At 42.3% G+C, this 23,354-nt stretch overlaps 1 protein-coding gene across 4 annotated transcripts in view; it reads right to left on the bottom strand.

Moving 5' to 3' along the window:
* Positions 1-13,961: 13,961 nt before the first annotated feature.
* LOC115148542 (janus kinase and microtubule-interacting protein 2) overlaps positions 13,962-23,354 on the bottom strand; it is a 47,008-nt gene continuing 37,615 nt past the window's right edge. For 2 of the 4 annotated variants that reach the window (XM_029690512.1, XM_029690511.1), the window contains exons 18-22: positions 23,150-23,227; positions 22,554-22,757; positions 15,972-16,037; positions 14,756-14,833; positions 14,119-14,248 (exon numbers count right to left, since the gene is read on the bottom strand). In XM_029690512.1, the coding sequence (XP_029546372.1) occupies positions 14,783-14,833; positions 15,972-16,037; positions 22,554-22,757; positions 23,150-23,227 (399 nt within the window). In that variant the 3' untranslated portion in view covers positions 14,119-14,248; positions 14,756-14,782. Of the gene's footprint in view, positions 14,249-14,755; positions 14,834-15,971; positions 16,038-22,553; positions 22,758-23,149; positions 23,228-23,354 lie in introns of all 4 variants that reach the window. The other 2 variants (XM_029690510.1, XM_029690509.1) reach the window with 1 other exon arrangement.

The following is a 23,354-nucleotide window of genomic DNA, read 5'->3' on the forward strand; positions in this document are numbered from 1 at the left end:
TTAAGACAAAATATCTTACTTGTTATATAAAAACAGTAACCGATTACTGGGTATTATTTTGTAAGGGAGTAGCCTAAGATTAGCAATTTATTCAGGGACACTTATTCAGGCCGGGGTTGTTTCTAATATTCACGTGTTTCAGCCGCACCCATCTTTGGCGCTGTCCTTTCAGCACCATGCATGCAACCAGGCCATGACATGGCGGTTCAACCTTCAAAACACACAATTGACCTCCATCACCCAGAAGAAAGGCACTATATCTTTAAGCTTCTCCTGAGCCTGCAGATGACAGCGTCACTGTTCTCCGACACTGGCCTGATTACTTTGCAGAAATGAGACAGACAGGGGCCTGCAGGAAGACAGCTTCTAGCACGTCTCAAAGTGACAAAGTGCTGAGACAAGCGCAGGCAACAACTGAAGGATGAGCTTCCAACCTCATTCAACTGGCTAAGTAGAAACACACAACCGTTGGTAATATTCCCTGACACTCTCCCCAGTAGAAACACACAACCGTTGGTAATATTCCCTGACACTCTCCCCAGCCAGGAGCCACACGGCAGTTTCTCACAAGGTCTGTTTGGGTGCTTTCAATTGGATTTGACCTACTTAGAAACACATTTACTGAGCCAACAACAAAAATACTTTCTGCTGGATACAGTGATGCCATGTCTAGCTGTATAGCTGCATCCTCAAGTGCAACCTGGTCAGTTATTATGTATGTAAATCGAAGGCACTCCATATGTTACGTTCAGTATGTTATGTGTTCATTTGTGGAAGTCCATCGACCATTTCGTACGATATGTTATGAATTACAATCTATATTACGTGTATGTGTTACGGTTTTGCAAAACGTACAATATGTTCAGAATTTGTACAAATTCTAGCTAACATTTTAGTCATTTAGCAGATGCTCTTATCCAGATCGATTTACAGGAGGAATTAGGATTAATGCCTTGCTCAGACAGATTTTTCACCGAGTGTGTTGAGGGATTTCAACAAGCAACCTTTAAGTTACTGGCCCAACACTCTTAAACAATAGGCTACCTGCCACCCTAACTCTAGACAGGTATGTGCCTTTCCAAATCATGTCCAAACAATTGAATTTACCCCAGGTGGACTCCAGTCAAGTTGTAGAAACATCTCAAGGATGATCAATGGAAACAGGATGCACCTAAGCTCAATTTCCAGTCTCATAGCAAAGGGTCTGAAAACTTACAGTACCAGTGAAAAGTTTGGACACACCTACCATCCAAACCATGAAATAACATATAAGGACTCACGTAGTCAGCAGCATACCACCCTGCATCCCGCTACTGAAGCTAAGCAGGGTTGGTCCTGGTCAGTCCCTGGATGGGAGACCAGATTCTATTGGAAGTGGTGTTGGAGTGCTAGTAAGAGGCACACTTTTTTTTGGTCTAAAATATCCCAATGCCCCAGGGCAGTGATTGGGGACATTGTCCTATGTACTGTAGGGTGCCGTCTTTCGGATGGGATGTTAAACAGGTGTCCTGACTCTCTGTGGTCACTAAAGATCACATGGCACTTATCGTAAGATTAAGGGTGTTAACCCTGGTGTCCTGGCTAAATTCCCAATCTGGCCTTCATACCACCATGGGCACCTAATCATCCCCAGCTTACAATTGGCTCATTCATCTCCTCTCCCCTGTGACTGTTCCCCCAGGTCGTTGCTGTAAATGAGAATGTGTTCTCAGTCAACTTACCTGGTAAAATAAGGATTAAATAAATGTAGTAACCAAAAAAGTGTTAAACAAATCAAAATATATTTTATACTTGAGATTCTACAAAGTAGCCACTCTTTGCCTTGATGACAGCTTTGCACACTCTTGACATTCTCTCAACCAGTTTCATGAGGTAGCCATCTGGAATGCATTTCAATTAACAGGTGTGCCTTGTTAAAAGTTAATTTGTGGAATTTCTTTCCTTCTTAATGCGTTTGAGCCAATCAGTTGTGTTGTGACAAGGTAGGGGTGATATAGAGAAGATAGCCCTAGTTGGTAAAATACCAAGTCTTAGGGCAAGAACAATTCAAATAAGCAAAGAGAAACAACAGTCCATCATTACTTTAAGACATGAAGGTCAGTCAATTTGGAAAATTTCAAGAACTTTGAAAGTTTCTTCAAGTGCAGTTGCAAAAACTATCAAGCGCTATGATGAAACTGCCTCTCATGAGGACCGGCACAGGAAAGGAAGACCCAGAGTTACCTCTGCTGCAGAGGTAACAAAGACAACCGCCGTGTCTTTGTGAGACGCAGAGTAGGTGAACGGATGATCTCCCCATATGTGGTTCCCACCGTGAAGCATGGAGGAGGAAGTGTGATGTGTGGGGGCTGCTTTGCTGGTGACACTGTACGTGATTTATTTTGAATTCAAGGCACACTTAACCAGCATGGCTACCACAGCATTCTGCTGCAATACATCATCCCATCTTGTTTGCACTTAGTGGGACTATCATTTGTTTTTCAACAGGACAATGACCCAAAACACACCTCGAGGCTGTGTAAAGGTTATTTGACCAAGAAGGGGAGTGATGGAGTGCTGCATCAGATGACCTGGCCTCCACAATCATCCGACCTCAACCCAATTGAGATGGTTTTGGATGAGTTGGACTGCAGAGGGAAGAAAAAGCAGCCAATAAGTGCTCAGCATATGTGGGAATTCCTTCAACACTGTTGGAAAAGCATTCCAGGTGAAGCTGGTTGAGAGAAGAGTGTGCAAAGCTGTCAAGGCAAAGTGGCTACTTTGAAGAATCTAAAATCTATTTTGATTTGTTTAACACTTTTTTGGTAATGATTCCATATGTGTTTTTTCATAGTTTTGCTGTCTTCACTCTTATTCTACAATGTAGAAAATAGTAAAAATAAAGAAAAAGCCTTGAATGAGTAGGTTTGTCCCAACTTTTGACTGGTACTGTATGTAAATAAGGTATTCATGTAAGGTATTCATTTGCAAACATTTCTTAATAACCTGCTTTCACTTTGTCATTATCGGTTATTCTGTGTAAATTGCTGAGGATTTTTATTTATTTAATGCATTTTAGAATAAGGCTGCAACACAACAAAGTGTGGAAAAAGTCAAGGGATCTGAATACTTTCTGAAGGTACTGCACATCAGAGTGTTGCTAAACCTACACTTGGCACCCAACTATAGGGTATAGTTGATTAACTTTGGTTTAGTTACAACTCAATGCACATGATACGGTACCTAAATATAATAGTCAGTAGAGGTTTTTCTCAGTCACATTAGAAATGACACATGTGGCTGTGCGGAGGGAGTCACATCACAGTGCCAAAACAAGGATGTGTGAGTGGAGAGACAACTCAGGGCCACCCTGGTCCTAGCACAGTGAGATCAAACAAGCTGTGAAATGGCACCCTATTCCCTATATAGTGCACTACTTTTGACCAGAGCCCTATGGGGCACTATATAGGAAATATGGTGCCATTTTGTGTTGCTTAGACATACTGTGTACAGTCACCAATCTCATGACATGAGAATGCTAAACAGGGAGCACATGACAACAGAGATGAGATGCTTCAAAGCCTTAGATAATTTCCACCCTTTAAACTGAATCCGACGTGTTTTTTCTTATTCAACTTCTAAATGCACCACAGTGTTCCTCGGCTCAGTTGCAAATTTGCCCACAATTCTTGCCAGTCTATTGTCAAACATTCTTAAAAATACAATTATCCCTTGTACCAGTAAGTCTAGCTAAAAGATTACATTTAGCACACGGACATGTACGAGTAACAGTGTTTTTCTGTCATATGCATGTGATTAAGGAATGAAGCTTCTAGAAAAATTTAAAAAATAAAACACTTTTTATTTTTTAAAATAAACATATCCTCCTGTTCTGACCGCTAACTGTTTCCTCTCTCACTTAGTTGGTGTGATGTCATGGCTGCAGAGCTAACAGATGTAAATAATGGTGCTGGATATTACGGGCACGTCAGAATGAATGACAAGAATGGTTCTGTAGTGATTATGTGGAGTACACATAGCCCTGAAGCATATACAGTAGGTTGCTGAAGTCCCATTACAATGTGTAAGTCTAATAATAAATATTCCCGTCTGATGATCTATTCAGATGATTTATCAGACTTTTCCACATGAATCATGAGATCACTTTTTGTCATTTGGACTTCTAGTAGAGAAGATCTATGGATTAAGTATTTGAACGTCATACCTTTAAGCCAACACAGCCCTGCAACATGCAGAATTCCATTTGGCACATATTCAAGGACACAGCGATGGCTACAAGATGCTATTGTATACTTAGTGAGGCTTTTAAGCATGAACACGTGCCCACATTGGAGCATATGGAGTGTTATCAGCCATCATACTATTTAAAATGGATGAGGGGCTTTGAAACGAATGCCCCTAGAAAGATAACAGGTCCCATGTCTCCAGGGCCCTAAGTGCATATTCAGTTAGGCATGGTACATCGATCCCTGATAATGCTTAGACACAATGCACAGTCAATCCTCTTCATGCCTCTTGGCACCTACATTTACATATGTCATTCAGCAGATGCTCTTTTCCGGAGTGACTGACAGTAGGTGTGTTCATCTTAAGATGTCTAGGTGAGACAACCACATATCACAGTTGTAGTAAGTACACTTTTCCTCAAGAAAGAAGTTATCAGCGAAGTTAATGGTAGTAGTAAAAGACAAGTGCCATTTAAAAACAAAATATGCTCTTTGAAGAGGTAGAGTTTCTGACGTTTTCGGGAAGATGGGCTGGGACTCTGCTGTCATATCTTCAGGGGGAAGCTGGTTCCACCATTGGGGTGCCAGGACAGAAGAGCTTTGACTGGGCTGAGCGGGAGCTGCCCTCCCGTAGGGGTGGGACGTCCAAGAGACCAGAGGTGGTAGAACAGAGTGCTCAGGTTAGGATGTAGGGTTTGAGCATAGCCTGAAGGTAGGGAGGGGCAGATCCCCTTGCTGCTCCGTAGGCAATCACCATGGTCTTGTAGTGGATGCGAGCTTCGACTGGAAGCCAATGGAGTTTGCGGAGGAAAAAATCGAATACAATCAAATTATATTGGTCACATACACATATTTAGCAGATGTTATTGCAGGTGTAGCGAAATGCTTGTGTTCCTAGCGCTAACAGTGCAGTAGTATCTAACAATGCACACAAATATAAAGTAAAAGAATGGAGTTAAGAAATATAAATATTAGGATGAGCAATGTTGGAGTGGCATTGACAAAAATATAGTAGAATTGAATACAGTATATACTGTACATATGAAATTAGTAAAGCAGTATGTTAACAATATTAAATGTGACTAGTGTCCAATTATTAAAGTGACCAGTGATTCCATGTCTATGTATAGAAATCTAATCAAATCAAATGTTATTTGTCACATACACATGGTTAGCAGATGTTAATGCGAGTGTAGTGAAATGCTTGTGCCTCTAGTTCCGACAGTGCAGTAATATCTAACAAACAATCTAACAATTCCCCAACAACTACCTAATACACACAACTCTAAAGGGGTGAATGAGAATATGTACAAGTAAATATATGGATGAGCGATGGCCGAGCGGCATAGGGAAAGTGCAATAGATGGTATAAAATACAGTATATACACATGTGATATGAGTAATGTAAGTTAAGTAAACATTATTAAAGTGGCATTATTTAGAGTGCATTGTATAAAGTGACTAGGGCAGCAGCCTCTAAGGTACAGGGTTGAGTAACCGGGTGGTAGCTGGCTAGTGATGGCTATTTAACAGTCTGATGGCCTTGTGATAGAAGCTGTTTTTCAGTCTCTCGGTCCCAGCTTTGATGCACCTGTACTGACCTCGCCTTCTGGATGGTAACGGGGTGAACAGGCCGTGGCTCGGGTGGTTGATGTCCTTGATGATATTTTTGGCCTTCCTGTGACATCGGCTACTGTAGGTGTCCTGGAGGGCAGGCAGTGTGCCCCCGATGATGTGTTAGGCAGACCGTACCACCCTCTGGAGAGTCCTGCGGTTGCGGGCAGTGCAGTTGTCGTACCAGGCGGTGATACAGCCCGACAGGATGCTCTCAATTGTGCATCTGTAAAAGTTTGTCAGGGTCTTAGGGGCCAAACCAAATTTCTTCAGCCTCCTCAGGTTGAAGAGACGCTGTTGCGCTTTCTTCACCACACTGTGTGTGTGGGTGGACCATTCCAGATCGTCCGTAAACACCCCAGCCAGCTGGTCTGTGCATGCTCTGAGGATACGGCTAGGGATGCCGTCTGGGCCAGCAGCCATGCGAGGGTTGACAAGTTTAAATGTCTTACTCACGTCAGCCACCGAGAATGAGAGCCCACAGTCCTTGGGAGCGGGCCGCGTCGGTGGCACTGTGTTATCCTCAAAGCCGGCAAAGAAGGTGTTTAGCTTGTCCGAGAGCAAGACATGTGTCCGCGATGTGGCTGGTTCTCCCTTTGTAATCTGTGATTGTCTGTAGACCCTGCCACATACGTCTCGTGTCTGAGCCGTTGAATTGCGACTCCACTTTGCCTCTGTACTGACATTTTGCATGTTTGATTTCCTTCGTTGTCTTCGACCATATTCCCAGTCACCTTGCCATGGTTAAATGCAGTGGTTCGCGCTTTCAGTTTTTTGCGAATGCTGCCATCTATCAACGGTTTCTGATTTGGGTAGGTTTTAATTGACACACTAGGAACAATATCCGCTATATACTTCCTGATGAACTCAGTCACCGTGTCAGTGTATATGTTGATGTTATTCACAAAGGCTATGCAGAACATGTCCCAGTCCGCATGATCAAAACAATCTTGAAGCATGGATTCCAATTGGTCAGACCAGCGTTGAATAGACCTTAGCACAGGTACTTCCTGTTTGAGTTTCTGCCTATAGGAAGGGATGAGCAAAATGGAGTCATGATCTGATTTGCCGAAGGGAGGGCGGGGGTAGCAGTGGTCGAGTATTTTAAAAGCGTGAGTACTACAGTCAATGTGTTGATAGAACTTCGGTAGCGTTTTCTTCAAATTTGATTTGTTAAATTTGGGATATGTGGTTTCCAGTTTGCACAAAGTCCAGTGTCGGGCCGTCGTGGTATGGGCTTGAGGGGGAATATTCACGGCTGTGACTATAACCGAAGATAATTCTCTTGCGGAGGTAATACGACCGGCATTTGATTGTGAGGCATTCTAGGTCGGGTGAACAAAAGGACTTGTGTTTCTGTACATTATCACAATCACACCATGAGTAGTTAATCATGAAACATACATCCCTGCCTTTCTTTTTTTTGAGAGTTCTTTATTCCTTTCTGCGAAATGTACTGAGAAACCAGCTTGCTGTATGGACGGGGACAGTATATCCGGAGAGAGCTAGGATTCTGTGAAACAGAGTATGTTACAGTCCCTGATGTCTCTCTGGAAGGAGATCCTCGCCCTGAGATCGTCTACTTTATTGTCCAGAGACTGAACATTAGCGAGTAATATACTGGATGGTGTGCATGCCTCCTGAGTCGGACTAGAGATGGTCCTCTTGGAGCAGCCTCTGGGATAAGTTCAATTGCCCTAGGGAGTACGAACAAAGGATCCAATTCGGGAAAGTCGTATTCCTGGTGAGTTACTGCCGCTCTGTATGTAATAACACAAAAAACCTTCTGGGCTAATAATGTAAGAAATAACACAGAAAAAAACAAAATACTGCAAAGATGCTTAGGAGCTAGAAGCAGAGCTGTATCGACAGCGGGGTGACATGGGAGAACATGGGACGGTTGAACACCAGGCGGGCTGCGGCGTTCTGCATAAGTTGCAGGGGTTCGATGATACAAGCGGGAGCTCAGCCAACAGAGAGTGGCTGTAGTCCGCGCAGTTGTCCACCATGATGAAGAGGTCTTGGAGTGGGCAGGCCTTCCCTGGGACGAAGAGCAGCTCCATCTTGTCAAGGTTGAGCTTGAGGTGGTGTGCCGACATCCAAGCTGAGATGTCTGCCAGGCATGCAGAGATGAATTTTCACCACAATGGTGTCACAAGGGGAGAATGAGTAGTTGAGTGTCATCCGCATAGCAATGATAGTTTAGACCATGTCTAGTTTAAACTATGACAGAGCTCAGTGACTTAGTGTAGAGAGAAAAAAGGAGAGGGCCTAGAACCGAGCCTTTGGAGACACCAGTAGGGAGATTTTGTGGTGCTGACACAGATCACATAAGGCCTCAAGGTACTAAAGCATAATTGGGTGAATAGCGCTTATGGAGAAACCTCTACACTTAGAAAACAAACAAGTAACAAATAGTCATTACTGGGGTCGTTCCACAAAATGAGTGCCTTTTGCATACCTGTAATATTTTAAGTAGAAATTGAGTACCACTATTGAAATGTAGCCTGTTATATTCAATGAAGTGCCCTTTAACATAGAACACATGGAGAATTCAATAAATCCATTTTATTCTATGAATAAAATGTCCCTCCATACACCATCTGTGACTTTCAGGAAGATTTTAAACCCCTTATCCCCAACATTTCTCCAAGTTTTCACCATCATTGTAAAGCCCTAGTTATTGTGTTGTTTTGACAAAGTCATTTCTGAAAAGAATTCTTTATTTCATGTGATTAGTGATTCATTTTAAGGTAAAAAAAACAACAACCTTTCCCTCATTTTAAGGTCAACCCTGTTATGTGAACTGAACTCTCGTTTTAATATGGTGAAAGTTTTATTTTTATAGTCAAATCATAGTGTAAAAGCAGATGAGCTGGTTCTACTCTTTTTGGGTTATTTTCTGGTGTTTTGTGGTCGAGCATAACACGTCAAACCTGTTACCCTTAGATCGACAGGCTAGACAGGCCCAGTGCAGTCAAAAACGGGATTTTCCTGTGCTTTATATACACTGAAAGGTACAAAACATTAGGAACACCTGCTCTTTCCATGACAGACTGACCAGGTGAATCCAAGTTAAAGCTATGATCCCTTATTGATGTCACTTGTTAAATCCACTTCAATCAATGTAGATAAAGGGGAGACAGGTTAAAGAAGGATTTTTAAGCCTTGAGACAATTGAGACATGTGTGCCATTCAGAGGGAAAATGGGAAAGACAAAAGATTTAAGTGCCTTTCAACGGGGCATGGTAGTAGCTGCCAGGCGCACCGGTTTGAGTAAAGAACTGCAACGCTGCTGGGTTTTTCATGCTCAACAGTTTCCCGTGTGTATCAAGAATGGTTCCAGCAACCAAAGGACATCCAGCCGACTTTACACAACTGTGGGAAGCATTGGAGTCAACATGGGCCAGCATCCCTGTGGAACACTTTCGACACCATGTAGAGTCCATGCCCCGACACCTTGAGCCTGTTCTGAGGGCAAAAGGGGATGCAACTCAATATTAGGAAAGTGTTCCTAATGTTTAGTACACTCAGTGTATATTTCTACACTATGAGGTTAATGAGAATAATACTGTGAAGTTGTGAACATGCCCTATAAGTGTAAGAGCTGTTTGAAAATAAAATTACAGCCTGTTTTGTTGGGGTGGAGTTTTGGCCTGCCTGGTGTGATGGAGTGATGAATCATGATTCACCAACTGGCAGTCTAATGGACAAATCTGGGTTCGGCGGGTGCCAGGAGAATGCTACCTACCCAATGCATAGTGCCAACTGTAAAGTTTGGTGGAGGAGGAATAATGGTCTGGGGCTGTTTTTCATGGTTTGGACTAGGCCCCTTAGTTCAAGACATTCTAGACGATTCTGTGCTTCCAACTTTGTGGCGACAGTTTGTTTCAGCATGACAATTCCCCCAGTGCACAAAGTGAGGTACATACAACATTTTTTTATCAAGATCGGTGTGGAAGAATGGCCTGCAGAGCCCTAACATTAACCCCATCGAACACCTTTGGGATGAATTGGAACGCTGACTGCAAGCCAGGCATAATCGCCCAACATCCATGCCAACCTTACTACTGCTGTTGTGACTGAATGGATCAAGTCCCCGCAGCAATGTTCCAACATCTAGTGGAAAGCCTTCCCAGAAGAGTGGAGGCTGTTATAGCAGCAAAGGGGGGACCAACTCCATATTAATGGCCATGATTTTGGAATGAGATATTCGACAATCAGGTATCCACATACTCCTGGTCATATAGTGTATTTTTGTCACAGTGAGGCACTTAATTGTTACACAGAAATGATTTGATATTGAGATAAAAAACTGCTGCATGTCCTTTAACAATGTTTTTCCATTTCTCCTGTCACAAGGGGACTGAAGATGAAATCGTCAACTCTGTTATGGTCAAGCCTGTTAGATTATTTGGCACTTAATATGCACTTATCACAGTCATTTTTGTAATTGAACCTCTTGAGATGGGAAAACTTTTTTTATGAAGTGGAACATAACGCTCTCCATGACAGAATGTTTTTTAACCAAGCTGCACATCTCAAAAGTCACCAAATTATGGAATAACCCACTGCAAGATAAAATGGGTGTTTGATTAGCTTTGTCCAAGAAATCATTCAAATAGGACACACCCTTTACAGGAGTGTAAAGGAGTGCATCGAAGTGCATATTCATCCGTTTCTCCCGTCCTATTTGGAGCGCATCAAAGTGCATCAAAGTGCATACAGGAGTGCATCAAAGTGCATATTCATCCATTTCTCCCGTCCTATTTGACTCGCAGCTCCTCCCTCACCTGAAGGATTGGCTGGGGTGGGGATGACTGATGGATGTGCTGACACACCATCATAGCCTGGGCGGAGAACAATAAATACTGAGGCCATTCATTCACAGTGGTGCCGCAGAGAGATGAGGCCAGCTGCATCCGTTTGTAATGGCAGAGCCTGCAGAACTGCCGGGACAGAAATCGAGTTAGAATAATGGTAATGACATAAGAGACTCCCAGACACTGTTCTGGTAGCAAACCAGGAGTTCAGTTTGGTCTGGAGATGACCTTTCTATAAAGCACATCCTTGTTCATTCCCAGCATGAGGTGTAGCTGACAAATACAAATATACGTCTGTTTACACACAGCAATACGTTACCTGGGATTTCGTTTCGAGTTGATAACAGCTCTGCGGAATTAAGCCATGCTATTTTTTTCCCCCTTCTGTCGCTAATATTGTCCCAGGAAGATACAGTATATTTGTGAACGGAAATATTGTTTTTGGAAAAAAATGTGTTTAACTATACCAGCTCTGTCTCTGTGGATGACCTTTCTTTTATTGAGAGTACACGCTGAAAGGTAGATGGAGAGCGAGAGATGAAAGTCTACTCATGGCAGATAGCCTCTGGCAGAGGTGTAGTCCATAGCTCTCAATGGTTCCATTCTATTCTGGCAGAGCTTGGGACAGAGTGGATAAGTGAAAAGACCGACTCTTAGCCTGGATCGACTTTGTTCTGTGTTGAGATGGCCAAGGTATAAACTCAGTGCCAAGGAGCTGAAACATCTCCTTTTTCGATTAGTGGGAGAACAGGGACCTTTACCTCGGCTTGAGTGAAATGCCAAAAAGCACTTGTTATTCCCATAACGTTAAGTCCTCAGTAACCAAGTCAACTGGGTTTCATAACACAAACAGATGTCAATCGTTTACCTATTCAAAAATCAAAAGGGTCAAAATACACAAAGAACATAATTCAAACAAAACATGTACAGTATTTGAGGTTGATAACGCACAGCAAATAAAAAAAGAAACAATTGTGTCCCTATGAGGGAAATGTTTTGGATACCGTTGCCAATTGATGGCCAAGTGTAACATATGCAGAGCACATCACACACAGTAATATGCCTTAACAAACAGACCCTATTTTCCTTCCCCACCTCAGTCAGTGCCATAGGATTCCATTAGTCCCATTAGCTGAACTGGAGCAACTGAAACACACTGTAAAAACAGGTCACTGAAAATCAATCGCCACCACAAATGAATCGCCACCACAAATGAAATTTGGAAACAAGATGTCACCAAAACACAGACACTTAAAACTGAAGTCCATTCGCGTTTATTTTCATCATTATCCCTTTTTTTTTTTTTTTTTTAATATACTTGAAAGAAGAGGAGGGGGTTAAATTCTCATTGGAAAACAGGAGGGTAAAGATTTACAAAACAATGTCCTCGGTGAACAGAAATGTACAACGTTACATAATCATATTAACGGACCAAAAAACATAATCGTTAAAAAGAAAGTACAATTTGATGGGGATAGCGCATTTAAGGCAATCGCTAGTTAGCGGAGTTTGCTCCAAAATAGTGTCAAACATTCCCCTACATTGTAACGTAACAGAAGTGGGCCACGTTCATGTATGTACAGGCATGTAATGGGATGCCTTGGGTTCCTAGGCCTCTGAATAGGGTCGGGAGGGGACGCTAGCTCGGGTGGATGTGGGTGAGGGGGTTGAACGGGGAAGGTAGTTAATATTGCAGGACCAGGACATAGTCAGGGTGAAAGGAGAGAAGCAGAACCAGGCAGGTATACATTGCATCAACTTTCTCCTATTTCAGTTTGGAGAAGGGGGTGGGGGTGGGGGGTAGGAAGGTTAGAACCAACCCCTGTGGTGTCCATGGTGCTGAAAGAGGTGTTAGTGAAATAGAGTAAAGCAAACGACATGTCATTGCTGCAAGAGGTACTCTACAGTGTTCATGGTCACTTTGCTGAGATGACGATGACCATAATCAGACAAAGCTGTTTAGGATGTAGGTAGGTAAACAGGATGTAGTATTTACAGCTTGCTGTAGATAGTCCTGTTCTTTTAAAGGGAGTGTTAAACTTCATTCAGTATAAACCATGAAACTCCTGCTGGTAGGCTACAGTTGATTATCTTGAAAGAGTACAAAATAGAGGGAACGTGACAGGGAAAAGGGGGGGAGGAAAATATTATTATACCAATTATTTTAAGTTCAGTACAATCGAGGAAATAGAGTTCCTTTTGCAGCTGTCGCCACAATAAACAGAGCAATTCATACGATGTGGTATTTAGAAACTGCCGAGCAGCTCTACTGTAGAGGGGACAGCGTTCATATTCACAGAAGAAATTAAAGAAACTACAGGAAATCATCAAGACACAATGTACATATCAACACATGTATATAGAGAGGTTTTTTTTTTCTCTGTGGAAATCTTGGTACATGGGGATCGACTGGGACTGTTGGTTTGTTCAGAAAGGAAAAGTAGTAGAACCAGAGACGTCCATTATGTCCGCTGGTTCAAAACAAAGAAAGTGAAGGTCTCAAAACAGAAGCCCGGTCAGTGTGTGAGCACATAGTGGATCCTCTCTCTCTCCCATCCTTCTCTCTCGCTCTGCCATCCCCTGATCTGCTTCAGACCAGAGGAGACACATTATCCTGAGTGTCCCATGTCCCGTGTCTCCTGGTCAGAGAACAGTCAGTCAGTCACCATCAGATCAGTCAGTCACCGTGCTCACATGCCCTGAGTCAGGTCTCGTCGCTCCTGTGAAGGGGTGCGCTCACACATACGAGCATCCGTTCGGGTTTATAAGAGGGAGAGGAGAGGGAGAGAGTAAGGACTCCGTGGTCTGGTGAGGCCTCCTGATGAAGCCTACAGCAGCCTTTCCTTTCCTCTCTTGTCTGAAGTATGGGTGAACTCTGGGTCTAGTCAGTTTGTAGTCAGTCTGAAGTCTGGGTGTAGTCTGGGTGTAGGCAGTCTGAAGTGTGGGTGTAGTTTGGGTGTAGGCAGTCTGAAGTGTGGGTGTAGTCTGGGTGTCGGCAGTCTGAAGTCTGGGTGTAGTTTGGGTGTAGTCTTGCTGTAGTCTTGGTGTAGTTGGATGGTGGTAGGTGGTGTAGTGTTCCCCTGCATGGCAGAGATAAGATCTCCCAGACTTTGGTTTCCTTGATGTCTGTGAGTGGGTTTGGTGTGTGTATGCACTGTATGTGTGTGTGGGCGCGCACGTGTGATGTGTGTGTGTCTCTGTCTGCTTGTGTATGTGTGTGTGTGTTATATTTGTGTGTGTGTGTGTGTGTGTGTGTGTGTGTGTGTGTGTGTGTGTGTGTGTGTGTGTTTCCAGTATGTTTGTGTTAGCGTGTCCAGTGTATATGAGTGTTTGCGAATGCGTGTGTGTTTTCCGACTGAGGTTTCTTTTCCAGTTACCCCACCGAGTTTAGGGAAGTTCCATGTTCCAAGGACCAGGACAGTGCAGTGCAGCATACATGGTGTGTATCCCCAGAGTGAGGTCCCAAATCAGAGGTGTGAATTCCCAGCCATGTCCATTACCACTCACTATTACAACATGAGCCAAAAAGATGACTCGCTTCACCAAAAAATGAAAACCACTGCAATCACAAACACAATCTCCAGGCTGCAAACAGAGAGAGAGAGAGAGAGAGAGAGAGAGAGAGAGAGAGAGAGAGAGAGAGAGAGAGAGAGACAGACCGTATGAGATCAATGTAACAATGGTGGTAGCATTATCCATAGGGAGAACTAAGAAGCTCCAAAGGAGCTGCTAGACCAAACTAAGCTTGCATGCCAAGAACACAAAGTCACAGTCTGACAAAGGTAAGCACTAAAATAATGCTGTTATTCATAACTTTTAAGGAAGAATGGGGTTGGCTTCAGGGAATAATGACTTCCAATGTCATTAGGAAAAGGATTAGCTACATATCGCTTGATTCCCTAAACAATGAAACTCTAATGAATCACAACTGTGAAAAGACATGATGACCACACAACATAGATGCTTTCACTCCTATGACTATCACAGGTCCTGATGGTCGCTAGAGAGATGGAGAACAACAGGGGGAAACAGACAGAGTGCGGAGAGGAAGAAGGGAAGATTCTCTGTGTTTGTTGACCGGGACAGACTTACCTCTGCTGCAGGAGATGTCACAAGACATCAAGGCCAAATGATAAAGGCAAGAGAAAAGAATAAGAACAGAAACAAAAACTGCAGAGAGAGAGAAAGAGAGAGAAAGAGAGAGAGAGAGAGAGTGAGTCGAGAAAACAGAAGACGTGTTAGCCACAGGCAGGAACAAAGGAAGCTTTAGGAAGTTACAAAGACACTGAGCTACTAAGTATGGGGAACTAGTCCTGATTATGGCTAGCCCTAGTCTCTGTGGTGAATAACAGAGCCTAGCTATAGCAGAACTATAGTAGAGCTCGGTTTACCTGAGAATGTCTGTAGACTAGAGCATAAAACACAATCCGCGTCTCTGAGTCATGTACAACTTGGTTCATTCTCAAAGGTTTTTACCCCCAAAACGTAAGACTCCTGAACAGGTAATCAAATGGCTACCCGGACTATTTGCCCCCAACCCCTCTACGCTGCTGCTACTCTCTGTTTATCATATATGCATAGTCACTTTAACTATACATTCATGTACATACTACCTCAATCAGCCTGACTAACTGGTGTCTGTATGTAGCCTAGCTACTTTTATAGCCTTGCTACTGTATATAGCCTGTCTTTTTTACTGTTGTTTTATTTCTTTACCTACCTATTGTTCACCTAATACCTTTTTGGCACTTTTGGTTAGAGCCTGTAAGTAAGCATTTCACTGTAAAGTATACCTGTTGTATTCGGCGCACGTGACAAATAAACTTTGATTTGATTTGATATAACTTTAACTCTGAAATGACCAAAGCCCTGGCATAACTGAAGCCCCTCATTTCCCTCTGTATTGTGCAACAAGGGAAGAAGAACTACAGGCCACGCCTCATTATGTTTGGCCCATTAACTAGTCAGTGATGTGGGGCTCAGAGAGGTCTGCCTGATGCGTGACGATAAGGAAAGGGTAGTCTGAGTGTCAGTCAGGGTGAAAAACCTTCGAGTTAACCACACATTATATTACATCTTTTAACAGACCCCTTCAGGTCACAGAAGCATCACAGGGCCCGAGTCCCAAACGGTACTCTATTTTCTTTATTGTGCTCTACTTCTGGTCAGGGCCCATTGGGCTCTGGTCAAAAGTAGTGCATTAGATAGGAAACTGGATGGCATTTGGGATGTAGTCAGTTTATAGCCGACAGGGGAGAGGAGAGAGCAAAACCTGTATGACGGTAAATAACTCTGCCGGCCATCTTACCTTCTCCTCCAGATCCTTAATTTGTCTCCTCTGGATGTCTGTCTTATCCTCCAAGTCCCGGATTCTCTGAAAAGATTGTAAAGCAAATATTGTTGTTCCCTTAGCGAATATGCAAAATCTCTTCAACAGTAACATTGCATGCTATAGCTCAACTGACTGCCAAGCCAACACAAATATGCTCAATACATTTATATTTTACATCGATTTTTGAATCAGCACTGGAAATATAAATAAACGTTTGAGAAAACGTTAGGAAAACAGTCATGTACAGTTGTATTTTCAGTATTACAGTGTTGGTGTATCAGCAAAGATTATTTAGGTACATTTCGCATTTCATTGGAGCATCTGACTGTGGCATGGTTTATTGAAACAATAAATGTTTTCTGGGAAACCATGGGACTGGTGATGCTGACAGCTTTGCCCTTGGAGTGGCCTGGTAAGTGGTTCACCAGCTGGGTGCGTGTGAGAGGCTGGCACAATGTTGCTACCCCTGGAGTGACTCAGTCAGTTTAAACTGTAAATAAATGGAGCATCGCCCTCTTTTGTAGCATTGAGGAACTGCAACGGCAGCATCATCTCCCAGCCTGCTTTGTTCCATGTTAGAACACTACAATTTAGAATTGAACAACCTTGTGTTCATTCAAGTAAACATATGCTGTGTTCTATTAAATGTTTCAACTGCTTAGAGTATCACTATCAGGTCAATGTCAGGTGTGTGTGTGGCACTCTGTTTTGAACAGACGTTCGGGATCTGTGAAAGTCCTGTCATCAATCTGTTCTTCATGGACATATTTTAATGACCTTTCTTTCAGCAAGGTGGGTGCAGGTGTGAATCCCTCAAGTTAAATTATCAAAGGGAGTTTATGTCATATGTTGACTTATACAGGTACAGTGCCTTGCACAAGTATTCATCGCCCTTGGCGTTTTTTTCCTATATTGTTGCATTACAACCTGTAATTTGAATGGATTTTTATTTGGATTTCATGTAATGGGAATACACAAAATAGTCCAAATTGGTGAAGTGAAATGAAAAAAATTACTTGTTTCAAAAAATAAAAACATTTAAAAAAAAAGGAAAAGCGGTGCGTGCATATGTATTCACCCCCTTTGCTATGAAGTCCCTAAATAAGATCTGGTGCAACCAATTACCTTCAGAAGTCACATAATTAGTTAAATAAAGTCCACCTGTGTGCAATCTAAGTGTCACATGATCTGTCATATGATCTCAGTATATATATATATATATATATATATATACACCTGTTCTAAAAGGCCCCAGAGTCTGCAACACCACTAAGCAAGGGGCACCACCAAGCAAGTGGCACCATGAAGACCAAGGAGCTCTCCAAACAGGTCAGGGACAAAGTTGTGGAGAAGTACAGAACAGTTGGGTTATAACAAAAGATCCGAAACTTTGAACACCCCACGGAGCATCAGTAAATCCTTTATTAAAAAATGGAAAGAATATGGCACCACAACAAATCTGACAAGAGAGGGCCGCCCACCAAAACTCACGGACCAGGCAAGGAGGGCATTAATCTGAGCGGCAACAAAGAGACCAAAGATAACCCTGAAGGAGCGCAAAGCTCAACAACGGAGATTGGCGTATCTTTGCATAGGACCACTTTAAGCCATAGAGCTGGGCTTTACGGAAGAGTGGCTTAAATAAAAAAATAAGCAAAAACGTTTGGTGTTAGCCAAAAGGCATGTGGGAGACTCCCCAAACATATGGAAGAAGGTACTCTGGTCAGATGAGACAAAAATTGAGCTTTTTGGCCATCAAGGAAAACGATATGTCTGGCGCAAACCCAACACCTCTCATCACCCTGAGAACACCATCTCCACAGTGAAGCATGGTGGTGGCGGCATCATGCTGTGGGGATGTTTTTCATCGGCAGGGACTGGGAAAATGGTCAGAATTGAAGGAATGATGCCTGGTGTAAAATACAGAGAAATTCTTGAGGGAAACCTGTTTCAGTCTTCCAGAGATTTGAGACTGGGACGGAGGTTCACCTTCCAGCAGGACAATGACCCTAAGCATACTGCTAAAGCAACACTCGAGTGGTTTAAGGGGAAACATTTAAATGTCTTGGAATGGCCTAGTCAAAGCCCAGACCTCAATCTAATTGAGAGGCTGTGGTATGACTTAAAGATTGCTGTACACCAGCAGAACCCATCCAACTTGAAGGAGCTGGAGCAGTTTTTCCCTGAAGAATGGGCAAAAATCCCAGTGGCTATATGTGCCAAGCTTATAGAGAGATACCCCAAGAGACTTGCAGCTGTAATTGCTGCAAAAGGTGGCTCTACAAAGTATTGACTTTGGGGGGGGGGTGAATATTTACGCCCGCTCAGTTTTCGTTTTTTTTGTCTTAATTCTTGTTTGTTCCACAATAAAACCTATTTTGCATCTTCAGTGGTAGGCATGTTGTGTAAATCAAATGATACAACCCCCCCACCCCAAAAAAAACATCTAGTTTAATTCCAGGTTGTAAGGCAACAAAATAGGAAAAATGCCAAGGGGGGTGAATACTTTTGCAAGCCACTGTATGCAGGTGCAACAGGTCAGGGTTCTCCTGGTGTAACCACTGCCTTGGCGTAACCAATAGGTATCAATCCCTGGGATGTCTGTATGACTCAAAAATGTGTTAGTCCACTGAGCTGGACATTAGCTCTGGGGACTAACATCGAGCAAACATATATTTGGGTCGTTCCACGAAATAAGTACCTTTTGCATCCCTTTGATATTTTAAGTAGAAATTGTGCACCAATATCGAATTGTAAAAGCCAGTTATATTCAATGAAGTGCACTTTAATATAGACCACAGGGAGAATACAAGAAATCAGATTTTCTATAAAAATAAAGACTTCCTAAAGTGCCAAAATACTGCATTTTGACATGTCCCTCCATGCAGCCTCTGTGACATTTTGGAAGATTTAAACCAACTTAAACCCAACATTTCTCCAATTTTCTCCAAGTCATTTCTGAAGAATATTATTAATTTAATGTGATGACTGATTCATTTCAAGAAAAAAAAACCCTATCCCTCACTTTAAGGTCAACCCTGTTATGTGAACTGAACTCTCGTTTTAATATGGTGAAACTTTTATTTTTTACATATTAAAAAAGAAAGAAACATTAAACATCTAATAGTCAAATCATAGCATTTTCTGGTGTTTTGTGGTGGAAAACGGAGTGGGTCAAGCATAAAACGTCTACCCTGTTACCCATAGATAAACACGCTAGAAATGTTGTAACAATTTCATTTTTTTGTGAAGCTTGCATTCAATTCCCCCTCCCTGTTGCACACAACAAGCTTCAATTTCCCCTGTCACAAGGGGATGATTGGCTGATTTAAGATTAAATCTTAAAACCCTGTTACTTTATTTGGCACTTAAAAGGCCCGTACTATAGTCTTTTTTTTTAAATTTAACCTCTTGAGATGGAAAAACGTGTTTTTTATTGAGCTGACCATGTGCTCTTTATGACAGAATGTTAAAATTAGGTGAAATTATTATATATTTATTTTTTACCAAGATACACATCTCAAAAGGCACTGAATTGGTTGAATGACCAAGTTCTCTGAACCACTTTAGCTACAAGTCCAATTGACTGGCCGCACCTGTTGAGTCATCCCATCATGTTTAGTCATCAAATTGCATGTACAGTGGTTCCTCTTTTAAAAGTTGCATCATACTGCAGCACAGCTTGCAGGACGCTGCGGTACGGTACAGCATGTTACAGTACGTAACGTCATATTATTTTACTGCTTACTTTCCCAAATAATCCTACAGAGGTCCATGCAGGCCAGACGTTTCGATTGCTACACCCTATCTGAAAGAGCATAACAAGTTCATTCATTTCGTGGACATGAAGCAGCCATAGCCTCAGCTACTATGGCACAGAGAAATACATCTTAAAACATGCCATTCATTCACTTGAAACAAATTGTCTTAGTGTCACGTTTTTTTTATGACCTTCCTAAACAAAATATGAATGGATTTCTTTGTGATTGTGTATATTAAATTGATTTATTAGACTGGCGGCTATTGGTAGGCTACTCCTTTTTTTAAATTTTACTGCTAATATGTATACCGCGCAGCAGACCCTCATGGTGCTTTGAGGATGAAATGCTCAGTACGTTTTTGTCTTTTATGATATCTATCTTAATGTAGGCCTACTGCTAGAGTGTAAAATACACATATTTAGGTAAATTCGGGGACATGTGGGTTAAAAGTTTTTCTTGAAATGACTTGGAGCTGTAGGACTAAGAGTCCTGTTTACTGTAGCTGTCTTAACATAACTTACATATATATTGGCCTAAAGGCCTACTTCAATATATCAAGCAATCATTCATGAATTTGTGCATGTCATCACCCCAGACAGCACACATACATCTCGCCGACTTCTGCCCGATGTATACAAAATACATCAGGCCGATGTAGTATGGAAAGCGTTTGCACATTGGCAAGATGTCGCCGAGACGTCGGCATTAGATCGCCCTTCAGCCGTAATTTGGACGATGCATGTCAAAGCTGCTAAATTATACTGCCAATAATAAAACACAAAAAAGGGGAAAAAAGGTATGTGTGTGTTGTGTGTGTAAGTAAGTAAAGAAATAAAACAACAGTAAAAAGACATTTGAAAATAACAGTAGCAAGGCTATATACAGACACTGGTTAGTCAGGCTGATTGAGGTAGTATGAACATGTGGGTATGGTTAAAGTGACAATGCATATATGATGAACAGAGAGTAGCAGTAGCGTAAAAGAGGGGTTGGCGGGTGGTGGGACACAATGCAGATAGCCCTGTTAGCCAATGTGTAGGAGCACTGGTTAGTCAGGACAATTGAGGTAGTATGTACATGAATGTATAGTTAAAGTGACTATGCATATAAGATAAACAGAGAGTAGCAAGGGGGGGACTACTAGTGATTTTGTTTGTGGGTAAAATGAAGAGAGAAGAGTCAAGTTAATGTGAAGTTTATTAGGCTATTGCTATACCATCAATTTCTTAAAAGCACTCCAGCACAGAGAAGAGAAGGGAGCCTTGAGTAATTAAACAATAAATAAACCGCAACATGTCAGCTAAAGCAATTGAATTCAGGAATGAATTCAGCTGTTTTTAATCGTGGCTGTACTAAAGACTTTACAACCTTTTTTTGTTAGAACAGACTATATAGGATTGATTAGAATTTGTTTGTAAATTATTATTGTATTTGTTGTGTTCACACTGTTCGAAATGGTCAGAAAACCGATTAATCACACATACCGTAAGAAGCACGCAGAACTTGCTCCTCCTAACCTCCTTCTTGATCTCCTTCATATCATTATCATTAGTAGGCAAACATCCATTAATACATTTCAAGTCCCTAAAAATAGAAATCAACTTGGCAAGAGTCTATTACCCTGCTAATAGCCCATCATGTGCGGACTCATTAACTCTGTCTTTAATGATTTTTTTTCAGGTTGCATCACTCATGGACAGAAATTTCTGAGACACAGTATTCAGAGTTGCAAAGAAAAAGCCATATCTCAGACTGGCCAATAAAAATAAAAGATTAAGATGGGCAAAAGAACACAGATATGGACAGAGGAAATCTGCCTAGAAGGCCAGCATCCCAGAGTCGCTTCTTCACTGCTGACGTTGAGACTGGGGTTTTGCGGGTACTATTTAATGAAGCTGCCAGTTGAGGACTTGTGAGACGTCTGTTTCTCAAACTAGATACTCTAATGTACTTGTCCTCTTGCTCAGTTGTGCACCGGGGCCTCCCACTCCTCTTTCTATTCTGCTTAGAGCCAGTTTGCGCTGTTCTGTGAAGGGAGTAGTACACAGCGTTGTACGAGATCTTCAGTTTCTTGGCAATTTCTCGCCTTCATTTCTCAGACCAAGAGCAGACTGACGAGTTTCAGAAGAAAGTTCTTTGTTTCTGGCCATTTTGAGCATGTAATCAAACCCACAAATGCTGATGCTCCAAATACTCAATTAGTCTAAAGAAGGCCCGTTTTACTGCTTCTTTAATCAGTACAACAGTTTTAAGCTGTGCTAACATAATTGCACAAGGGTTTTCTAATGATCAATTAGCCTTTAAAATGATAAACTTGGATTAGCTAACACAACGTGCCATTGGAACACAGGAGTGATGGTTGCTGATAATGGGCCTCTGTACGCCTATGTAGATATTCCATTAAACATCATAATTTTCCAGCTACAATAGTCATTTACAACATTAACAATGTCTACACTGTATTTCTGATCAATTTGATGTTATTTTAATGGACAAAAAAAATTGTTTTTCTTTCAAACCAAGGACATTGCTAAGCGACCCCAAACTTTTGAACGGTAGTATAGCTCTCCAGTAGGTGCAACAAATATTCACGGGCCATTTTCTCAAAAGTGGGGTTACAAGTTTATCAACTTTCAAAGCAGAATTACTTTCTCATTGCTCCTCAACTGCAGTGTATGTTACATTTATTTTTCTAGCTCGGAGTCTCTAGTTTTATCCAACGTAGAACACATGATTTCAAATGTTGCTACATAGGAACGGACCCAGGTGGTGGGTCACATATGATTGTATATTGTACCTGATGGGCCTGGTGGAGCAGCTCCATCCTCTCAGCCAGAACCTGACAGTCAAACTCTCTGCTCTTCCTCAGCATCTGCCTGCGTAGCTTCTCCACGGACGTACGAAGCTCATCCTTCTGCATGTCACTGAGAGGCTCGCCGTATCCGATCACCTTATCCTGCTGCAGTGCGTTGTACAGAGTAGCCTCCAGCTCCTGGATTTGCTGCGGGGGGAGGTCAATGGCGGTAGTTAGCTACAGTGACGATAATGACATGTGTAGATATTCATCATTTATAGTAAGTCGGTACTGGCTGGGGGAGAGGTGTATGGACACACACACGCACGCACGCACGCACGCACGCACACACACACACACACACAAACACACACACACACACACACACACACACACACACACACACACACATACACACACACACACACACACACACACACACACACACACACACACACATACAAACACACATTTATGTTACCCTCACAGTATGTTCAAACCGCGTGTTAAATGTAATACCTTTGAGGCCAATAAAAAAGTAAGCCAGTATTTAAAGGTAGGTGGCTGAATGAGTAGGAACGCATCTGGAGGGCACTCACCACGTAGGCCTGATCCAGGGCTGACTTCCTGTAATCCAGCTCCTCCTCCAAATAGCCTTTCTGCTTGCAGAACATCTCCTGTGGAGGACAGTTCTCTCTGGTCAGTGCTCTGATCTCAATACTGTGTCTGAAGAACTCCATACCAACCTCACCAGTCAATAACATCACGCAACAGTTAGTGATAGGTAATGTTGTCTATACGCCT

The sequence above is a fragment of the Salmo trutta genome, chromosome 15 (assembly GCF_901001165.1).
Source record: "Salmo trutta chromosome 15, fSalTru1.1, whole genome shotgun sequence".
Lineage (NCBI taxonomy): Eukaryota > Metazoa > Chordata > Actinopteri > Salmoniformes > Salmonidae > Salmo > Salmo trutta.